We start from the raw sequence: 15,108 nt of genomic DNA, 5'->3' as shown, positions 1-15,108 counted from the left end.
AGAGGCTCCAGGAGGGTCTGTGGCTCTAGGGCTTTTGTACCCAGCCCCAGGGAGCTTGGCCTGCAGTCGCTCACTTTGGCTAAACAGCAAAAGACCTCAACCCTGAGTGGGGGCTGGAGGCCAAAGAGTTAAGACAGGAACTTGGGGGATTTAGGAGTGGTTCCACTTAGAGGCAGAAAGGCCAAATCAGAAGATCTCAAGAATCAGCAAGCCTTGGTTAAACACCCATTGTGTACCCTGTACTCTGTTAAATTCCAGGTACCTCCCGTAGGACCACAGCATAGGGGTAGGGAGTTATGCTGACCAGGGCTGACATTGGCCTTGCTCCTTATTACCTAGTGATGCTGGGCAAGTTACTTAACCTTTCTGAGCCTGTTTCTTATCTACAAATACAGATAATAATAGTACCCATAAGATAATAAAACAAGCCCCAAGGTTGTGAGAATTAAATTAGAAAATGCATTTAAGGGCCTTGTCAGAGTGGTATACCCCCAATAAATGGCTTTATTATTTTTAAAATATTATGACATGGCCTTTGCCTCTGAGGCACTTACAGTACAGCCCCTAAGCCCACGGCTGGAGAGCCTGGCCCTGTCATCATAGCCGGGGAAGGGAAAATGGGGCATCATTGTAACTCTACGCACGACTCTTCTGGCGGCTTCCCACCCAAGGAGATGTCTCTATCACACCAGGAACTCTAGAGTCCACAACAGTGAATTCCATCTTTTGTCCCCCTTTCTCTTTCTTGGTGTGGCTTAATAGGTTTCCTCTGATTTTTTTCTTGTGGTGACATTAAGTAGAAACTCCCTTCTTGTGGAGACAGGCAGCGAGGCCAACAAAGGGACCAGATGCTGCTGAGGTGAAGACTGAGTCCAGGTGAAGACTGGGTCCCCACCACCCCCTATCCCATGTTCCAGGCCACACTGGAGCTGGGCTCTCAGCTGGATCCCTACTGTATCATCCACCCACCTACCCCTGCACCGTTGGTGCCTGGGTTCAGCCAGCACCTGCAGCAGTGTCTCCACAGGGGCCTTGAGAGCAGAGGGGGAGCAAATCCCCTCCTAGGCCCCTCCACAGGGCTTGTCCTTACCACGCCCACCCCCCCACCCCCACCCCCGCACCGACTGACAGCACCCGCTCAGCCACAGAGCAGAGATAGCCTGTGTAGGAGGCCAAGAAGCCAGAAGGTGAAGGGAATCATTTTACAGCCTTCCTTAGAAATCCAGGTAGAGAGAGCAGCTGTAGGTGTTTGTAGGCCCTCCAAACTCTGTCCAGCCCCACCCAGATGCTCAGAGAGCATGATTTCTGTGAGCCATACCTCACAGGCCAGCAGACAGCCTTTCTACAGGGCCTCAGGGGCTACCTCGTGATTGGTGATCCTGTGATGTGGTGAGCCGTGCAGGCTGAAGTCTTGTGAACCATCTGCTCCTGGGACACGGCCTCACAGCCTCAGCAGTGGCCCTGCCCCCTCCACTGCCATCCCAGTCCTCCCACAGTCTCCCTGAGGCCATGGAATCACAGACCCCATTTGTCCAAAGCTGCCCCAAGTGTGGCCCACAGTCCTCCTACATCAGAGCCCAGGGGCCTCATTAAAATGCAGGGTCACTGCTCTAGGGAACCTACTGAGGCAGAAATCTGCATTTTATCCAGCTCCCCAGATCACTGTGCATTTATAGAGGAGGCCGGGGCTCAGAGAGGGGGAGGTGCCTAAGACTCATCGCTGGTCAGAGCAGTGTCGTAATGAAACCTAGGTCGTGACCCCCCAGTCCAGAGGTCTCACTGCTCCAACCACACAGAGTGGGGAAAGGTGGGTGCGGGCCAGGTGCTGGCAAAGACGTGGGAAGATCTATTTACTACCCAGATGTGCTCGGTGGGCAGGATGGAGTAGTCACAATGGGTGCTGGGAGGTTCTCCTGGCTCCTTCACCGTGTAGGCTGAACCCAAGCACACTCTGCCACAACTTGGCTCTCTGCCAGCAGGGGCCCTCGCACACATGCTCACCCCTAGGCAAGACCAGGGGCCGAGTGGGGTGGTGTGAGCGCCCCGAAGCCTGGGGAGAGGGTGCTGAAGAGGTTGACAAGGCTCTGCTGAACCTGGTAGGACCGAAGGCCCAGACTCGGGGTCCCTCAGCCCAAGCTGAGGGCCTGAGGAGATTTCCTGGAGGTCAGTGGAGCTCTGGGGACCTGGACCAGGATCCACTGGGCACCTAGGCAGCTGCTACATGATGGGTTCTGAGACGTTCCAAGAAGTTCTCTGCAGCTCCTGAAGTGTCCCTCATTAGGTAACTTTGGCCCTTTCTGGGGTGCCCCTTTTAAAATCATATAATGCCTGGGAAGAGTCGTATTGCACATCGCCAGCTCCTTGGAGAGAACCCAAGAATGGGACCCTTTCCTGCTGGGCTGCCAGGAGGGCTTAGGACCTGAAAGGCAAGGAACCTCAGAGGCTTCCAGGGCTAGGGCTTGGGCTCACTGAGGCCCAGTCTGCCACGCAATTCCACTTCCCCTCCTGTCCTACCAGAGGCCATAGAGATAGGCCCCTGCCTTCCCTTCCTTGTGGGGGTCATCAGCCAGGAGTTTCATGCTTGGGCGCAGGTAGAGAGGCTGCTCTGTGGAGCCCCTAGGAAACCTCCCCACCCCTGGCCCCAGGGCTTGGGTTTGGCTAGACCTGCCCTCCTGATTCCAGATCTCTAGCCCAGGAAGCATACCTGAGAACACTCAGATGGTAACACGGCTCTATGGCCCTCTGTTAGGGACACACTCTCACAGCACAGACACGCAGACTCCCTGCTGTCTGGCACAAGTGGGGTTATCAGAGCCCATGCTGTGGCTTCCCTGCCCTGTGCTGGGAGCCAGTCACAGCTGCCCTGCCGTCCACACCCCCACCCCACCACCCAGGGCCTCTTCCACCCACATGGCCCCTTGGGTGGGAGCGCCCTGGGAATGAAGAATGCCTCTGACCCAGATTCCCCGCACAGCCCAGCAGCACAGAAGGAAGTCGGCCTCTGGATGGCCTCCCAGGGGTCTGGCTGTCAATTACCCAGGAAGAAATACCCGGCAGAGGACACCCCAGGGACTCTGCTTCCTTCAGCTTCCCAGGAGTGGCAGAATGGATGTAAAGAGCTGCTGTTGGACTGCTCACCTGGGAATGCTGGGGGCTGGGTTGCCAGGCAGGACCAAGCTTTGGCTTCTGCTCCGTTTGAAAATCCTTGCCTGTAGCACCTACCCTATTTGGTCTGACACCCTCTAGACCTGCCCCTGTCCAGAGGTCAACCCCTGCTTCCGGAAAGGTCACAGCAAACGCTCCCACAGTCAAACCCCTTTCTGTTTCTTTTTCCCTCCCTGCAGCCCACCTCCTCTTTTCGACCGCTGCAGAAAGAACCCACCCAAAGCCTGGTGGCCAAGGCCCAGTCCTTGCCCTCAGACCAGCCCATGGGGACCTTCAGCCCTCTGACCACCTCGGATACCAGCAGCCCCCAGAAGTCCCTCCGCATAGCCCAAGCTGCCGGCCCACCCCCAGGCCGGTCTTCCCCCGCGGGCTCCCCACGCACCAGGCAAGCCCAGATCAGCACCAGCAACTTGTACCTGCCCCAGGACCCCACGGTGGCCAAGGGTGCCCTGGCTGGCGAGGACACGGGTGTTGTGACACACGAGCAGTTCAAGGCTGCGCTCAGGATGGTGGTGGACCAGGGTGACCCCCGGATGCTGCTGGACAGCTACGTGAAGATCGGCGAGGGCTCCACGGGCATCGTCTGCCTGGCCCGGGAGAAGCATTCAGGCCGCCAGGTGGCCGTCAAGATGATGGACCTCAGGAAGCAGCAGCGCAGGGAGCTGCTCTTTAATGAGGTGGGAGGAGAGGGCAGGACGTGGCGGGGCGCTCGGGATGAACATCTGGGAGCGGGGGGCAGTGGGGACTGTGCCTGGCACTCAGGCACCCCCACCTGTCCCCCCCAGGTGGTGATCATGCGAGACTACCAGCACCTCAACGTGGTGGAGATGTACAAGAGCTACCTGGTGGGCGAGGAGCTGTGGGTGCTTATGGAGTTCCTGCAGGGCGGGGCCCTCACGGACATCGTCTCCCAAGTCAGGTGGGCAGCTGCGAGGGCTGGGCAGTGGGAGGGCCGGCTGCCCCCCACTGTCTTGGAAGGAGTATTGTGCAGCCTCAGGCCAAGGACACTGGGGTGCCTGTCACGTCATTGTGAGCACCTCCCGTCTGTTGGGGTTAACAGACTCATGGCGTTCAGGAGAGTGGGTTGGGGAACACCAGAATGTCTCCAGCCTAAGTCCAGGCCCATTTCCACCAGGGCCCTGGCCTGACTGGACCCCCACACATATTGCCTAGGAGCTGTGGGGCCCGGTACCAGGGGCACCTAATCTGGCAGCCAGCCGCCCTGCAGCCCCGCCAAAGCTAACATTCTCTTCTGCCTGTGGCCTTTCCTGTCCAGGCTGAACGAGGAGCAGATCGCCACTGTGTGTGAGGCCGTGCTGCAGGCCCTGGCTTACCTGCATGCCCAAGGTGTCATCCACCGGGACATCAAGAGTGACTCCATCCTCCTGACCCTGGATGGCAGGGTAGGCCCCTCCCCTCCCTGGTACACCCGCGTCCCACCCCCTGCTTCCATATTCCCAGCTCGGCTCCTGCTCCACCACTCACTCCCGTTTTTCCCTCTCACCTCAACCGCAGGTGAAACTCTCTGACTTCGGATTCTGTGCTCAGATCAGCAAAGACGTCCCTAAGAGGAAGTCCCTGGTAGGCACCCCTTACTGGATGGCTCCTGAAGTGATCTCCAGGTCTCTGTACGCGACTGAGGTAACTGGTCCTTCCATCCCCCAGTCCTCCCAGAAGCAGCTTGGGAACAAATAGCTCTTGTGGCCCTTGCAAAGACCCGCCCCCACTCCCCAAAATAGCCCTAGTTTTCAGATTCCTACTTAGTCAGTACCCTACCCCACTGCCCATCACACCCTGCCCGTTCTTAGATGGGTCTGCTCTCACTTGTGACTTTGCTTCTCGAAAATGCTCCTACGGCAGCTCAAGGGCAAGGTGGGGTATGGCCGGCTTCCTCATGTGTGATGGCCATTCTCAGAGAATGGCTGACAGCTATGTCCCTGCAGTCAGTGGGCACTCATGCAGAAAGGAACCGACCACGAGGCAGGTGGCCAAGAAGGAGGCCAGCTCACCGATGAAAGCTGGGGCCAGCTGCTCCCATCCCCCCGCGGTCTACTGCTACTGAAGGGTCAGCTCTGGTCAGTGGAATCAGGGACATTCTCTTCCTGCAGGTGGATATCTGGTCTCTGGGCATCATGGTGATTGAGATGGTGGATGGGGAGCCACCCTACTTCAGCGACTCCCCAGTGCAAGCCATGAAGAGGCTCCGGGACAGCCCCCCACCCAGGCTGAAAAACTCTCACAAGGTCAGTCAGTGCACAGGGTGTACCCTTGCTGACCCCATTCTTCCTGAGGCTTGGAGGACCAGAGCCTGGGCTCCCAGGCCCAGCTTCTCCCTTCCACAGAAGCCAGAGGCGCCCAGAAAAGGCTCTTCTTTCTCCGCACAAAACCTGCACCTGGGTGTGGAGCCACATCTGTACACAAACCTCTGTGGTCACTCAGACAAGTTTCTGCCTGCAGGCAAATGACAAGAGCCTGAGAAAATGGAAAGCAAGCCTTCCAGGAATCTAGAGAAGCTAGTTGAGCAGGAACCCCTCTACCCCATCTGGCAGGGGAGCCATACCAAGGCACAGTGTTCCGAGTCTGTCATAGCAAATTGCCTTGTCCTTCATTGGTGCACATCCTGACCACGTCTGAACCACAGGTTTTCCCTTAAAGGTGGTGCGTGTGTGTGTAACCCTTTTCTGTCAAATCCACCCAAACTCACAGGCCTTTACCAGTGGACACTCCTTGCTGGTGGGCAGGTCAGTACAGGGCGGCAAAATGGCACTGCCATCTCGTGGCCAGATCGAGAAATGTCCCAGAGGGGTGAAGCCCAGTCCCTGAATAATAGTTCTGTGGCCCCACCACAGCTGGATGGGAGAACAGACAGGAAGACACCTTCCGAGACAACTGGTCCTTGGAGCCTGCACCACCAGCCCCAAGATTAACATATGGGGAGATTTCCAATTGGCTAATTCCCCAGAGGAGGTAGCCTTCTGTAACAGCCCAAGATTTAGCTTAATCCCAAGATATTGGTGCAGAATGAACTAAGATAAGCCCCTGACTTAGACTCTAAGGCTTAGAGCAGTAAAGAAATCTCCCTTTTCAGGTCCCACTTTGTTTTTTTCTTTTCTTCCAAACACTTCATCCCTGATCTCTTTCTTACTTCACTAAAGACAGGGCAAGCACATTTTATCATTAGCCCATTGGGCAGATGAGAAAACTGAGGTCTAGAGAAAATTGCAACTTGCCCAAGATCAGGGATAGACCCAGGACTGGATCACTAATATGAATCCCATGCTTCTCCCGCAGAGCCACAGAACCTGAAGGCTGAGAGCCCTGAGAAGCAGGGTGAGGAATGGGCTATATTTGGAGCCCAGCTTCCCAGGACACCAGGCTTCTTAATTCCACTGCTCAGTAGCACCCCCTAGAGGTGATCTAGCCACTTTTCCTGGTCCGATGCCAATTTTCTTTACCTATCCCATAATCCAGAAAGTACTGAGCCTGGGAGCTACTACCAGGAAGTAAGAAACGAGAGAATTCAAGACTTTCAAATGATGGTGGGGCCAGGCAGACAAGTAACCCCGAAGCCACCCCATGCTGTGGCTTCCTCTCACCGATGCCCTGTCTCCACAGGTCTCCCCAGTGCTTCGAGACTTCCTGGAACGGATGCTGGTGCGGGACCCCCAGGAGAGAGCCACGGCTCAGGAGCTCCTGGACCACCCTTTCCTGCTGCAGACAGGGCTGCCCGAGTGCCTGGTGCCCCTGATCCAGCTCTACCGCAAGCAGACCTCCACCTGCTGAGCCCGGGGACACTGGGCAGCCAGCCTGCCGGCGGGGCCTGCCTGCCTCATTCTCTCAGTATTCTCTCCAAAGATCGAATGTGAAACCCCACCCACACCCTTCTGCCCCTCAGCCCACTGGGCCAGGCCGGACCTGCCCCTCGGTCTCTCTGCCTCCCAAGAGAGTCCCCAGTTGCCTTTGGGATGGTGGAGACCCCCTTCTACAGAATGACCCTCTGTTATTTGCACAGGGATATTTCTAAGAAACGTGGAGACCCGCACTCCTGGCCACGTGGCCAACACAGCAGAAAAAGCTGCTGCGGTTTTTTAAAAGTAGTTGTACATTAGCATCCCAGGTCACCGAGAGGGCAGACTGCCTGTCTTCGCCAGGATACTTGCTGTTCTCAGCTCCAGCTCTAAACCCTGGGGTCTCAAGAGGGCCACAGGGAAGGTTTCTATTGCCTGAAGCCGTCTTCCTCCTTTACGTCTGACTTCCTGAAGGTACGGTCCAACCTGCACCTGTTTCCTGACCCACCTGCACTGACACCACTCTCCCTGCACAGCCTGCTCCAAACTGTGAACAGCCTGCTCTCTGGCCAGGGGTGGAGGAAGGGCATTTGTCTGGGTAAAAGAGAAAGAATGCGGTTGGTGGCAAACATAATCTCACTTTACAGGATGGAGAGAACATTGTGTGTGTGTGTGTGTGTGTGTGTGTGTGTGTGTAAGTGGAGGACAGTCACCCTGACAGCCTGGCTCCCTTCAGGTCACTCACAGGTCACCTACTTCAGTAAGGCTTCCCATCCTTTCTGCCACTAAATTCTACCAGGAAGGGACTGCTTTCTTGGCCTGGCTTCCCACCTCCTAAGTCCCGTGTTTCTACCTGAACAGTGAAGAGAGCTGACACATCCCAGGGGCTTCGCAGATTTCCAGGCGTCTCCTGTACTGTGGAGTCTGAGAGCCAGAGATGGGAATGGTAAAGGAACAAACTTTGTTTTTGCCTGTGAGCTTTCTCTCAATAACCAGGTCATCAAGGACCCATTATTTTCAAAAATCTTGGTCTGAGGGAGATGAACCACCCCCTGGGGCTCCATCCTGTCAAGAAAATGGACACCCCCTTTGTGCAAACCATCTGCCCTAGCTGCCTCTTCAGACACCTGTCTCTTTGTCCCCCTTCCCTCCCCACCTTCAGGGATGTTGTGAGTCAGGGAATCCAGGGAAGAACTCCAGGTGTCAGGACCCTATCTAGATAATATTTTTAGATTCCTCTGCTCCCTAGTGGCCTGCTTTGGGCCCCCCCCCCAAAAAAAAATTGCAAGGACTTTTTTAAGGGTCAGAGTTTTAAAAACAAAAGCATCTTCCCTAGAAACTTTTGTGAATTGTTTGCACTTGTGCCTGTTTTAAATTAAACTGAGTGTTCAAAACCTCTGGGCTGTTGTCTCTGACAATGGAGCCAGGCTGTGTTCAAGCTGGACACTTCAAGCAGCTGTCTGGTGTGCCCCCCTCCCATATGAGCTCCCCAGCGGTCACTCAGTCCACAGAAAACCCAACTCCCTGGTGGCATGTGGGCCCATGAGGGCGGATAAGAAGGGAAACGGGAAGCGAAAGGCCCTTGGGACTGAAAGAACTGAGAAAGGGACAGAGCTGTCCTTCCCAGGGGAGAAGAACCCAGCCAGGAAAACCAGGGCCATGCGCTCTGCTTGCTGGTACCACAGGGGCTCTGCGGGCAGCCACTGGAGCTGATGGCCACTTTCTGCACCGGCGTCTCCCTTCTCCCTTTTGCTTCCCACTCCAAGGAAAGTCAGAGGCTGCTTTCCTCCAGCTGTCCATAGAAAGTGGCCTGGAACTGCTTCCAGGGAGAAAGCAGTCTGTGTTTCTGTTCTCAGAACTGAGGGGTTGTGGAGCAGCAGTGCAGTGACTGGAAATCAATACACCTTGGTCCTAGTCCTGCAGGTAGGGGAGGTAGATGGCATGATCTTTAAGCTTCTAGCTCTGACACTGATTCCAGCACTTCCTTCCTGAGAGTTCATCCTACCCCCAGCCCCAGGGTTCACTGAAACCTCTTACCCAGCATCCAGGAGTCACACAGACCCTCTCCTGCTCCCCACACCAGCCCCACCCGGAGAGCTGCCCTGGTCTCAGGGTCCTGGTCCCACAAGCTCAGTTGGAAGCAGTACCTGAGTCCTTCCTTCAGGAGGCGGCCACAGTGCACGGTGGAACAGGCAGGGATGGAGGCTGACAGAAGGCAGAACCTTCACAGGAAGCAAGCACACCCTCTTGTCACTCCATAGGGAGCCCAGAATCAGGAGCAGTTGGCGAGGCAAAGAGAGGCCAGTTCTTGCAACTGAATAATACTGGATTTATTAACTATTCTTCTGAGTTCTAATAGTCCTTCCACCGCCCAGTGTCATTCCAAAAGCGTGTGCGGACGTCATTTGGCCTCCCATGCAGCCTAGTTCTGAGTTTGATGTTAGGGTACTGAGCTCCAGTGGCCTGTGTGACTCTTCACAACGATGAAAGCAACAAGGATTGGAAAAGAAAACTGTTTAGAAAGGTCTCTTCTAAAGTGAGCAAGCTAGAGAGGACCCCAGCCTCGATGCCTGGGGGCTGACAATGAGAAGGAAGTGCAGGAGAGCAAAATGTGCTGAGATGTAGAAGTTTTGCACAGAGCTGGGACTAGAAAGTAATCTGCAAGAACAGAAAGTCAGTCACACACAGTTCATTGCAGACAGGAAAGATCTGCTGTGGTCTTTTAGAAACAATGCTTTCAACCACCAAGCCCTTGGCACCTCCGTGGAGAGGAGCCCTCATGATTGTTTACTCAATAAGGAAGGCCCAGGGTGACATTCAACCAGAAAGCCACAGGTCAGCAACATTTGAAAGATGACAGCACCATCAACCTAATGTTCACCCCAGACCTTACAGTGTTTTGAAGAAGTCAAAATACTTGTATTCTTACACCATTAAAAACACCGTGGAAATTAAACACAGTCAGAAAGGGAATAAGTGAACAAGCAGGGATCGGCCGGAGTGGGGGGCGGGGGGGGGGCAAGAGTTTGTGCTTGGGATGTCCAGTTATCCCCCATCCCACCCCAGATCCTCTCCACCTGGCTTTTCAGGTGCTTCTGTATCCTTCACCCACCACCCAGACAGTGGGACTAAGGAGAGGCAGATGTCTGGGGAGAAAGGAATGAGGGGAGGGCAATACACCCCCAAAACGAAAGCAAATCTCATCAGAAGAAAACAATGTAGGTCCCAAGGTTCAGAAATTATAAAGAAGGGGTTGGAAGCCCCTCTTTTTCCAGAAGAGAGCAGGAACTCTCTGGACTTGGGAGCCTTAATTTGGAAGATCTTGGGGTCCTTAGTGAAGAAGGGTCTGGGCTCCTGCTACTCCAAATCCGGGTTTTTTGTTTACTGTCCCTCACTCCACTGCTGGGAAATGGCTTCAAGTACCCGGATTTAATATACTACAAGAGTAAGGGGAGTCCATGGGTAAATGCACACGGAGGGAGAAGTACATTGCCGCAATCCCAAGTGAAACCAGAAAAAGTCTCAACTCCGAGCCAGAGCGCCGCGAGGTAGGCGCAGCGCTGCCACCAGGGGGCACCAGAGATCACGTCCAGTGCGGGGTGGGGTGGGGCGGCTGACTTTTGAGGGGCAGAAGGATTAGGAAAGGTGTCTGACATCTATACAACGCCCATTCACTCTCGCCCCACCCCAACCCAACTTCTCAACAGAGATCATTCTCTCTGGGTAGTCCCCTTAGAGTTATGGTGAGAAACCTTTCGTTCTGCAAAGGCGTTTTAGATCGACGCCTTGAAAAGCCCCCACCTCAGATGGGTGAGGCGCTGCACGCTCAACCTTCGGGGTTCACAAAAAAAGCCCCCAAGCGCAGCCATCCTGCGGGCTGGGCGCACAGGTGCCTGTGCTAGGGTTTCCGCAGGGTCCTAGGGCACGCGTTCACCCGACCTCCTAGAATCCCCCTCTTAGGCCAACACAAAGAGGAGGCAGGGGAGGGAAGGAGAGGAAGGATCACGCCGGAAAAGGGCTTTTAACCACCTCTCCACGGTTGCCTCTGACTCACTAATCTGCCCAGTAATGAAGCTTTGCCCGGCCTGCGTCCCACGCGCTGGGGCAGAGGCAGGGGTCCTTGGTCTCGACCTCCAGCATCTACCATCCGCCCTGCCCTCCATTAACAGCCCAGCGAGAAGCAGGAGCCCTTTAACAGCCCCCTTCCAGCTCTCGCCAGAGTTTGATGTAATTTAAACCCGGACCTGCGGCTCGTGTGGGCTTCCCGACTCCCTCGCGCCGCCGTTCAACGTGGCAAACACTTCAGTCAATTATCCCCCTCGCAGAGCTTCTATTTAAAGAGACATTGTCAGGTTCTTAAGCCTCGGATCAGACCCGCTGCTTTCTGCTTCATATACAAAGACTCAAAACACGAGTTCTTTGAGGATTGGAAGAAATACAATTAAGCCAAGCCTTCGCAACCGTTCCACCCTGCGGGAGCACCCACATGGCACCCACATGCGGGATGGGGGGAGGGGACTGGGTGGTGGGGGCGGGGAAGTGCCAAGTCCTTTCACTTCAGGCCTCTAACAGTTAGCAGAAGTAAGGCTGGATCACCAGGGACACGACCTCAAAGATAAAACTCAAATGCCCCCGTGCTGAAGTACAGGCTGGCTCAGGCTGGACTGGGTAGGGGTTGGTGTGGGGCAATGACCCCCCATCATCAATGAAGTTGAATCCTGGGTCGGCCAGAGGCACAGGGAGCTGGAATCACCCAGGAGCTGTTTCAGGAGACAACCAGCATTCAACACCAAGGCCTCTGCCACCCCCAAATATGCTCTCATTGTCTCGAGGCAGAAGTTTCTCCCCAGAAAAACGTAACCTTCAGACTCCTTCACAATCAGCCCTCCTGTCCAGAAGGGCTCAGAGGCCAGTCTCCTTGCTCTCCTTCTCCAACACTTAAGAGGAAGGGAGACTTAGGTCACGTGCAGAATTACTGTCTTATCACTACGCAGAGGGGGGAGGCTAGGCCTTTGTTCTACAAGTCAACTCTTCTGCTGCCTGGCTACTAGGGTGTGGGAGACTGGCCAGGAGGAAGTGTCGGGGCGGGAGTCCCGCAAGACTCAGAACTGAGCCTTAGGGCTCAGAGTAGGGGGTCCATCTTCCTGGCTGGAAGGCTGTAGCATGTGGAACCAGTCTTCTACTCTTCCTCTTCCAGGACAGGAAAGGTAGGCTGTAGGGAAGGCGAGAGACCTAGGCAGGGAATACCAACAAGCACAAAAAAGAAATAAAATAGGGGCTCTTTTCAGAGAGAGGGTTGGTAAAGGTCTTGCCTTGGCAGTGGGGGACAGGTTCTGGATCACAGGCCGGGAAACTGCCAGTTAAATGAAGGACCTGGAAGAGAGAAATCCCAGTGGAGGCGAGACATTAAGAGCAGGGGGAGCAGGGCTCAACCTCGACGCTGTTTACCGCTGAGAGTGCAGCACCATGGCCTCTGTGCCTGCCTGCCAAGGCTGAGGCCCAGGCTCCGAATGGGGCAGAGCGTTGGCCTCTAACTCTGCTCCGCTCTCGGGCCCTGGTGCCTCCCCGACCAGGCTGGGGATGTCTGGAGCTGTGGAGCGTCGGCGCAAACCCAAACGGCCAGAGCCGGGGCCGCCCTCCGGGTGGGGGCTAAGGCCAATGGGGGCTTGCACTAAGGTCGGAGGCACTCCCTCCAGCACCTCCTGCGAACGCCACCTCCCGGTCCCCGAAGACTGGGGCGACTGTGGTCGGGCCATCAGGGCTCCTGCCCGCAGTCGAGCCGCCTCCTCCTCGGTTACAGCACCCAGCGCCAGGCTCATGCTCCGGCCCAGCTCGGGCCTGTCGCTGCCCTGCGCTCGGTGCCGGCCAGAGCCCTTGCCCCCTGACCCTGCCTCGCCACCGTGACCGTGGCCGCCGGCCGCTCGCGCAAAGCGCGCCAGGAGAGGCCGAGGTAAGCGGCGAGGACTGGGTCGTCGACGCTCGGGGCTGGGCGCGGGAGCCGGACGGCCAGGAGGGCTATCGGAGTTGGAGCCCCGGGCCGCGGCGGCGGCGGCTGCGCGGCCCCAGGGCCCGGTGAGGGCTTGCACGCAGGTCCCGTGGCCGCGGGCGGCGGCCAGTTGCAGCGCGGTGAGACCCGCTCGGTTGGTGCGGTCGAGGCGCAGGCCGAGGCGGCGGAAAGAGCGCACCAAGAACTCGAGCACCGCCCCATGGCCGCACGCCGCCGCCCACATCACTGGGCTATTGCCCGCGGAGTCGGCCGCCTCCGGGTCGCCGCTGAACTGCACCAACAGCTGCACGGCGTCCAGGTGGCCGCGCTCGCAAGCCAGGCTGAGTGCCGTGCGGCCGCGCTCGTCCCGCAGGTTCACTGCTGCACCCTGCTCCAGCAGTAGCCGCACGAAGCGCGCGCGCAGCGCGGGGTCCGGCAGGCCCACCGCCACCATGAGCGGCGTGCGGCCCTGCTCTGCGCGGCAGTCGATGATGCTGCGGTCCAGCGCATCCAGCACAAAGCGGGCCAGGTGCACTTTGCCCGCCTGCATGGCCTCCAGGAAGGTGCGCGTACCCGCTCGGGGGCACAGGTCCTTGGGCTTGAGCATGACCCCGGCCGCCGCTCCCAGGCGGCCCAGCAGCTCCGCACGGGGGCGCCCCTGTTCCCGCGCCCCGCCGGGCTCTGGGCCCCGCTGGTGTTCTGCTTTGGCTCTCTCCGCGCGTGGGCGGCTGCAGCCGAGGGTCCTGATGTTCCCAGTCTTTTGCTCCGGCGGCTTCCGCTGCCCCGCCGCTCCTGAGCCGCACGCCTGGCGTCTCGCTGCTCCTTCCCTGAGCTTCCCGCCTGGAAGTGTAGGTTGCTCGCTACTCTGAGCTCCGCTCCTGGCCCGCTACAAGACTACGAGAGCGAAAGCTCGGCCCCTTTCTGTCTGTCCCGCTGTTTTCCGCGTGTCCGGTGCCCCTCCGTCCCTTGTGGCTTGGAGCCGCGCCACTCACCCGCACCCGAGGCAGCCCCCGCTCCCCTGCTGAGACGGTGGCGCCCGCCGAGCGCGCCTGCCTCCAGCCCTGGCGGGGCGCGCCGCTCCTCAAGCTGCTGGCGCCGCTCCTCCGCCTCCTCCCCGCTCGCGGGGGCCGGGCCGCGCCGGGGCGCTTGCTCCTTACTTGGGGGGCTCAGCGGCGCGGGAGCCGCCGCAAGCCTGCACACCTGGCTTTATAGCCTCGGGGGTCTCCATGGCAATGGCTGCCCTGGAAGCGGGCTGAGCCGTCAGGGCAGGAACGCACGCGGCGGGGGAGACCGCCCCTGACCCCCACCCCTTTGTGGGCCACGAAGTCGGGGAGCGGCTCCTCCTCCGCGCTCCCCTGGGGCTGCGGCGGCAGTTGTGGGGCGGGGGTGGCGGCTGCTGCTGGGGGCCACATGCAGCAGGCCAGGCCAATCCCAAAGTCACAGTCGTCTTTCCTCGTCTCCCCGCCCTCCGCCCCCACCAGAGTCGGTGCTCCTGGCTCCTTAGAAACTTGGGACCTCGGACCCGTCGGGCAAGACGGAGGGCTTCTCGCTGCCCCCAGCGGTCCAGGTGGAAGGAAATGGGACCCCAAGAGGGCAGAACTGGACCATAAGCGAGCTGGGAGTTGGCGGCGAAAGGCGAACTGGAAGTAATTGCGGGGCAGGGGAGGGGGTATCTGCGCTGCGCACAGAGGTGGGGGGGGCGCTCATTCTAGCTGAGAACTGCCACTCCAAGTGTAGCGAATCACGCACTCACACACAATTGTTCTTCCCGCACACGCTCACTCTGAGCGGGGGTGGAGGGGAGAGTGTGCTCTCCAATCTCCGACGTCTCCAACCCCGACCACGCGCCTGATTGCCAGCTCCCGGCGGCTGACAGGCACAGGAGGGAGGAGCCGAGACGCGCGGCCCGAGCCGGAGCCTGGAGTGCGGCAGCCTCGTGAAGAGTTCCCTGGCGCCGCCACCCCGGAAAATGCGAGGGACAAACACGCAAGCCTCCCCTACGGTCCTCGCCTGCCTCCTGAGCACAAAACCACCCCCAGACCACAGGGCTCTGATTTTGACTACTAGCTGACCCGTTTGAAAGGGAAGAAGAGAGCTCGAGTCAGGGGGGTGTGGAAAAACCACGGCAACCCCACTCTCTCCTGAGATGAAGGGCCGAGGTGCTGAGGC

At 57.8% G+C, this 15,108-nt stretch overlaps 2 protein-coding genes across 10 annotated transcripts in view; one reads left to right on the top strand and one right to left on the bottom strand.

The window, feature by feature from the left end:
• The window catches only part of PAK6 (p21 (RAC1) activated kinase 6), a 37,023-nt gene extending 28,674 nt beyond the window's left edge, over positions 1 to 8,349 (top strand). For all 9 annotated transcript variants that reach the window (XM_045059545.1, XM_023255499.2, XM_045059546.1 and 6 more), the window contains 6 exons: positions 3,345 to 3,842; positions 3,951 to 4,084; positions 4,442 to 4,568; positions 4,681 to 4,806; positions 5,274 to 5,408; positions 6,781 to 8,349. In XM_045059545.1, the coding sequence (XP_044915480.1) occupies positions 3,345 to 3,842; positions 3,951 to 4,084; positions 4,442 to 4,568; positions 4,681 to 4,806; positions 5,274 to 5,408; positions 6,781 to 6,948 (1,188 nt within the window). In that variant the 3' untranslated portion in view covers positions 6,949 to 8,349. The remainder of the gene's footprint in view (positions 1 to 3,344; positions 3,843 to 3,950; positions 4,085 to 4,441; positions 4,569 to 4,680; positions 4,807 to 5,273; positions 5,409 to 6,780) is intronic.
• A 912-nt stretch (positions 8,350 to 9,261) lies between these two features.
• Positions 9,262 to 14,753, bottom strand: ANKRD63 (ankyrin repeat domain 63). Its single transcript, XM_011283066.4, has one exon. The coding sequence runs from the start codon at positions 13,544 to 13,546 to the stop codon at positions 12,398 to 12,400; it is 1,149 nt and encodes a 382-aa protein (XP_011281368.1). The 5' UTR covers positions 13,547 to 14,753; the 3' UTR covers positions 9,262 to 12,397.
• Positions 14,754 to 15,108: the final 355 nt, after the last annotated feature.

This window comes from Felis catus, chromosome B3, assembly GCF_018350175.1.
Source record: "Felis catus isolate Fca126 chromosome B3, F.catus_Fca126_mat1.0, whole genome shotgun sequence".
In the NCBI taxonomy this organism is placed as follows: Eukaryota; Metazoa; Chordata; class Mammalia; order Carnivora; family Felidae; genus Felis; species Felis catus.
The sequence above is the reverse complement of the archived record's forward strand: the minus strand, read 5'-3'. Positions and strand labels throughout refer to the sequence as shown.

What these genes read in the sequence shown, in the direction of transcription:
- ANKRD63 (XM_011283066.4), bottom strand. Translation starts at nt 13,546, where the DNA reads ATGCTCAAGCCCAAGGACCTGTGCCCCCGAGCGGGTACGCGCACCTTC.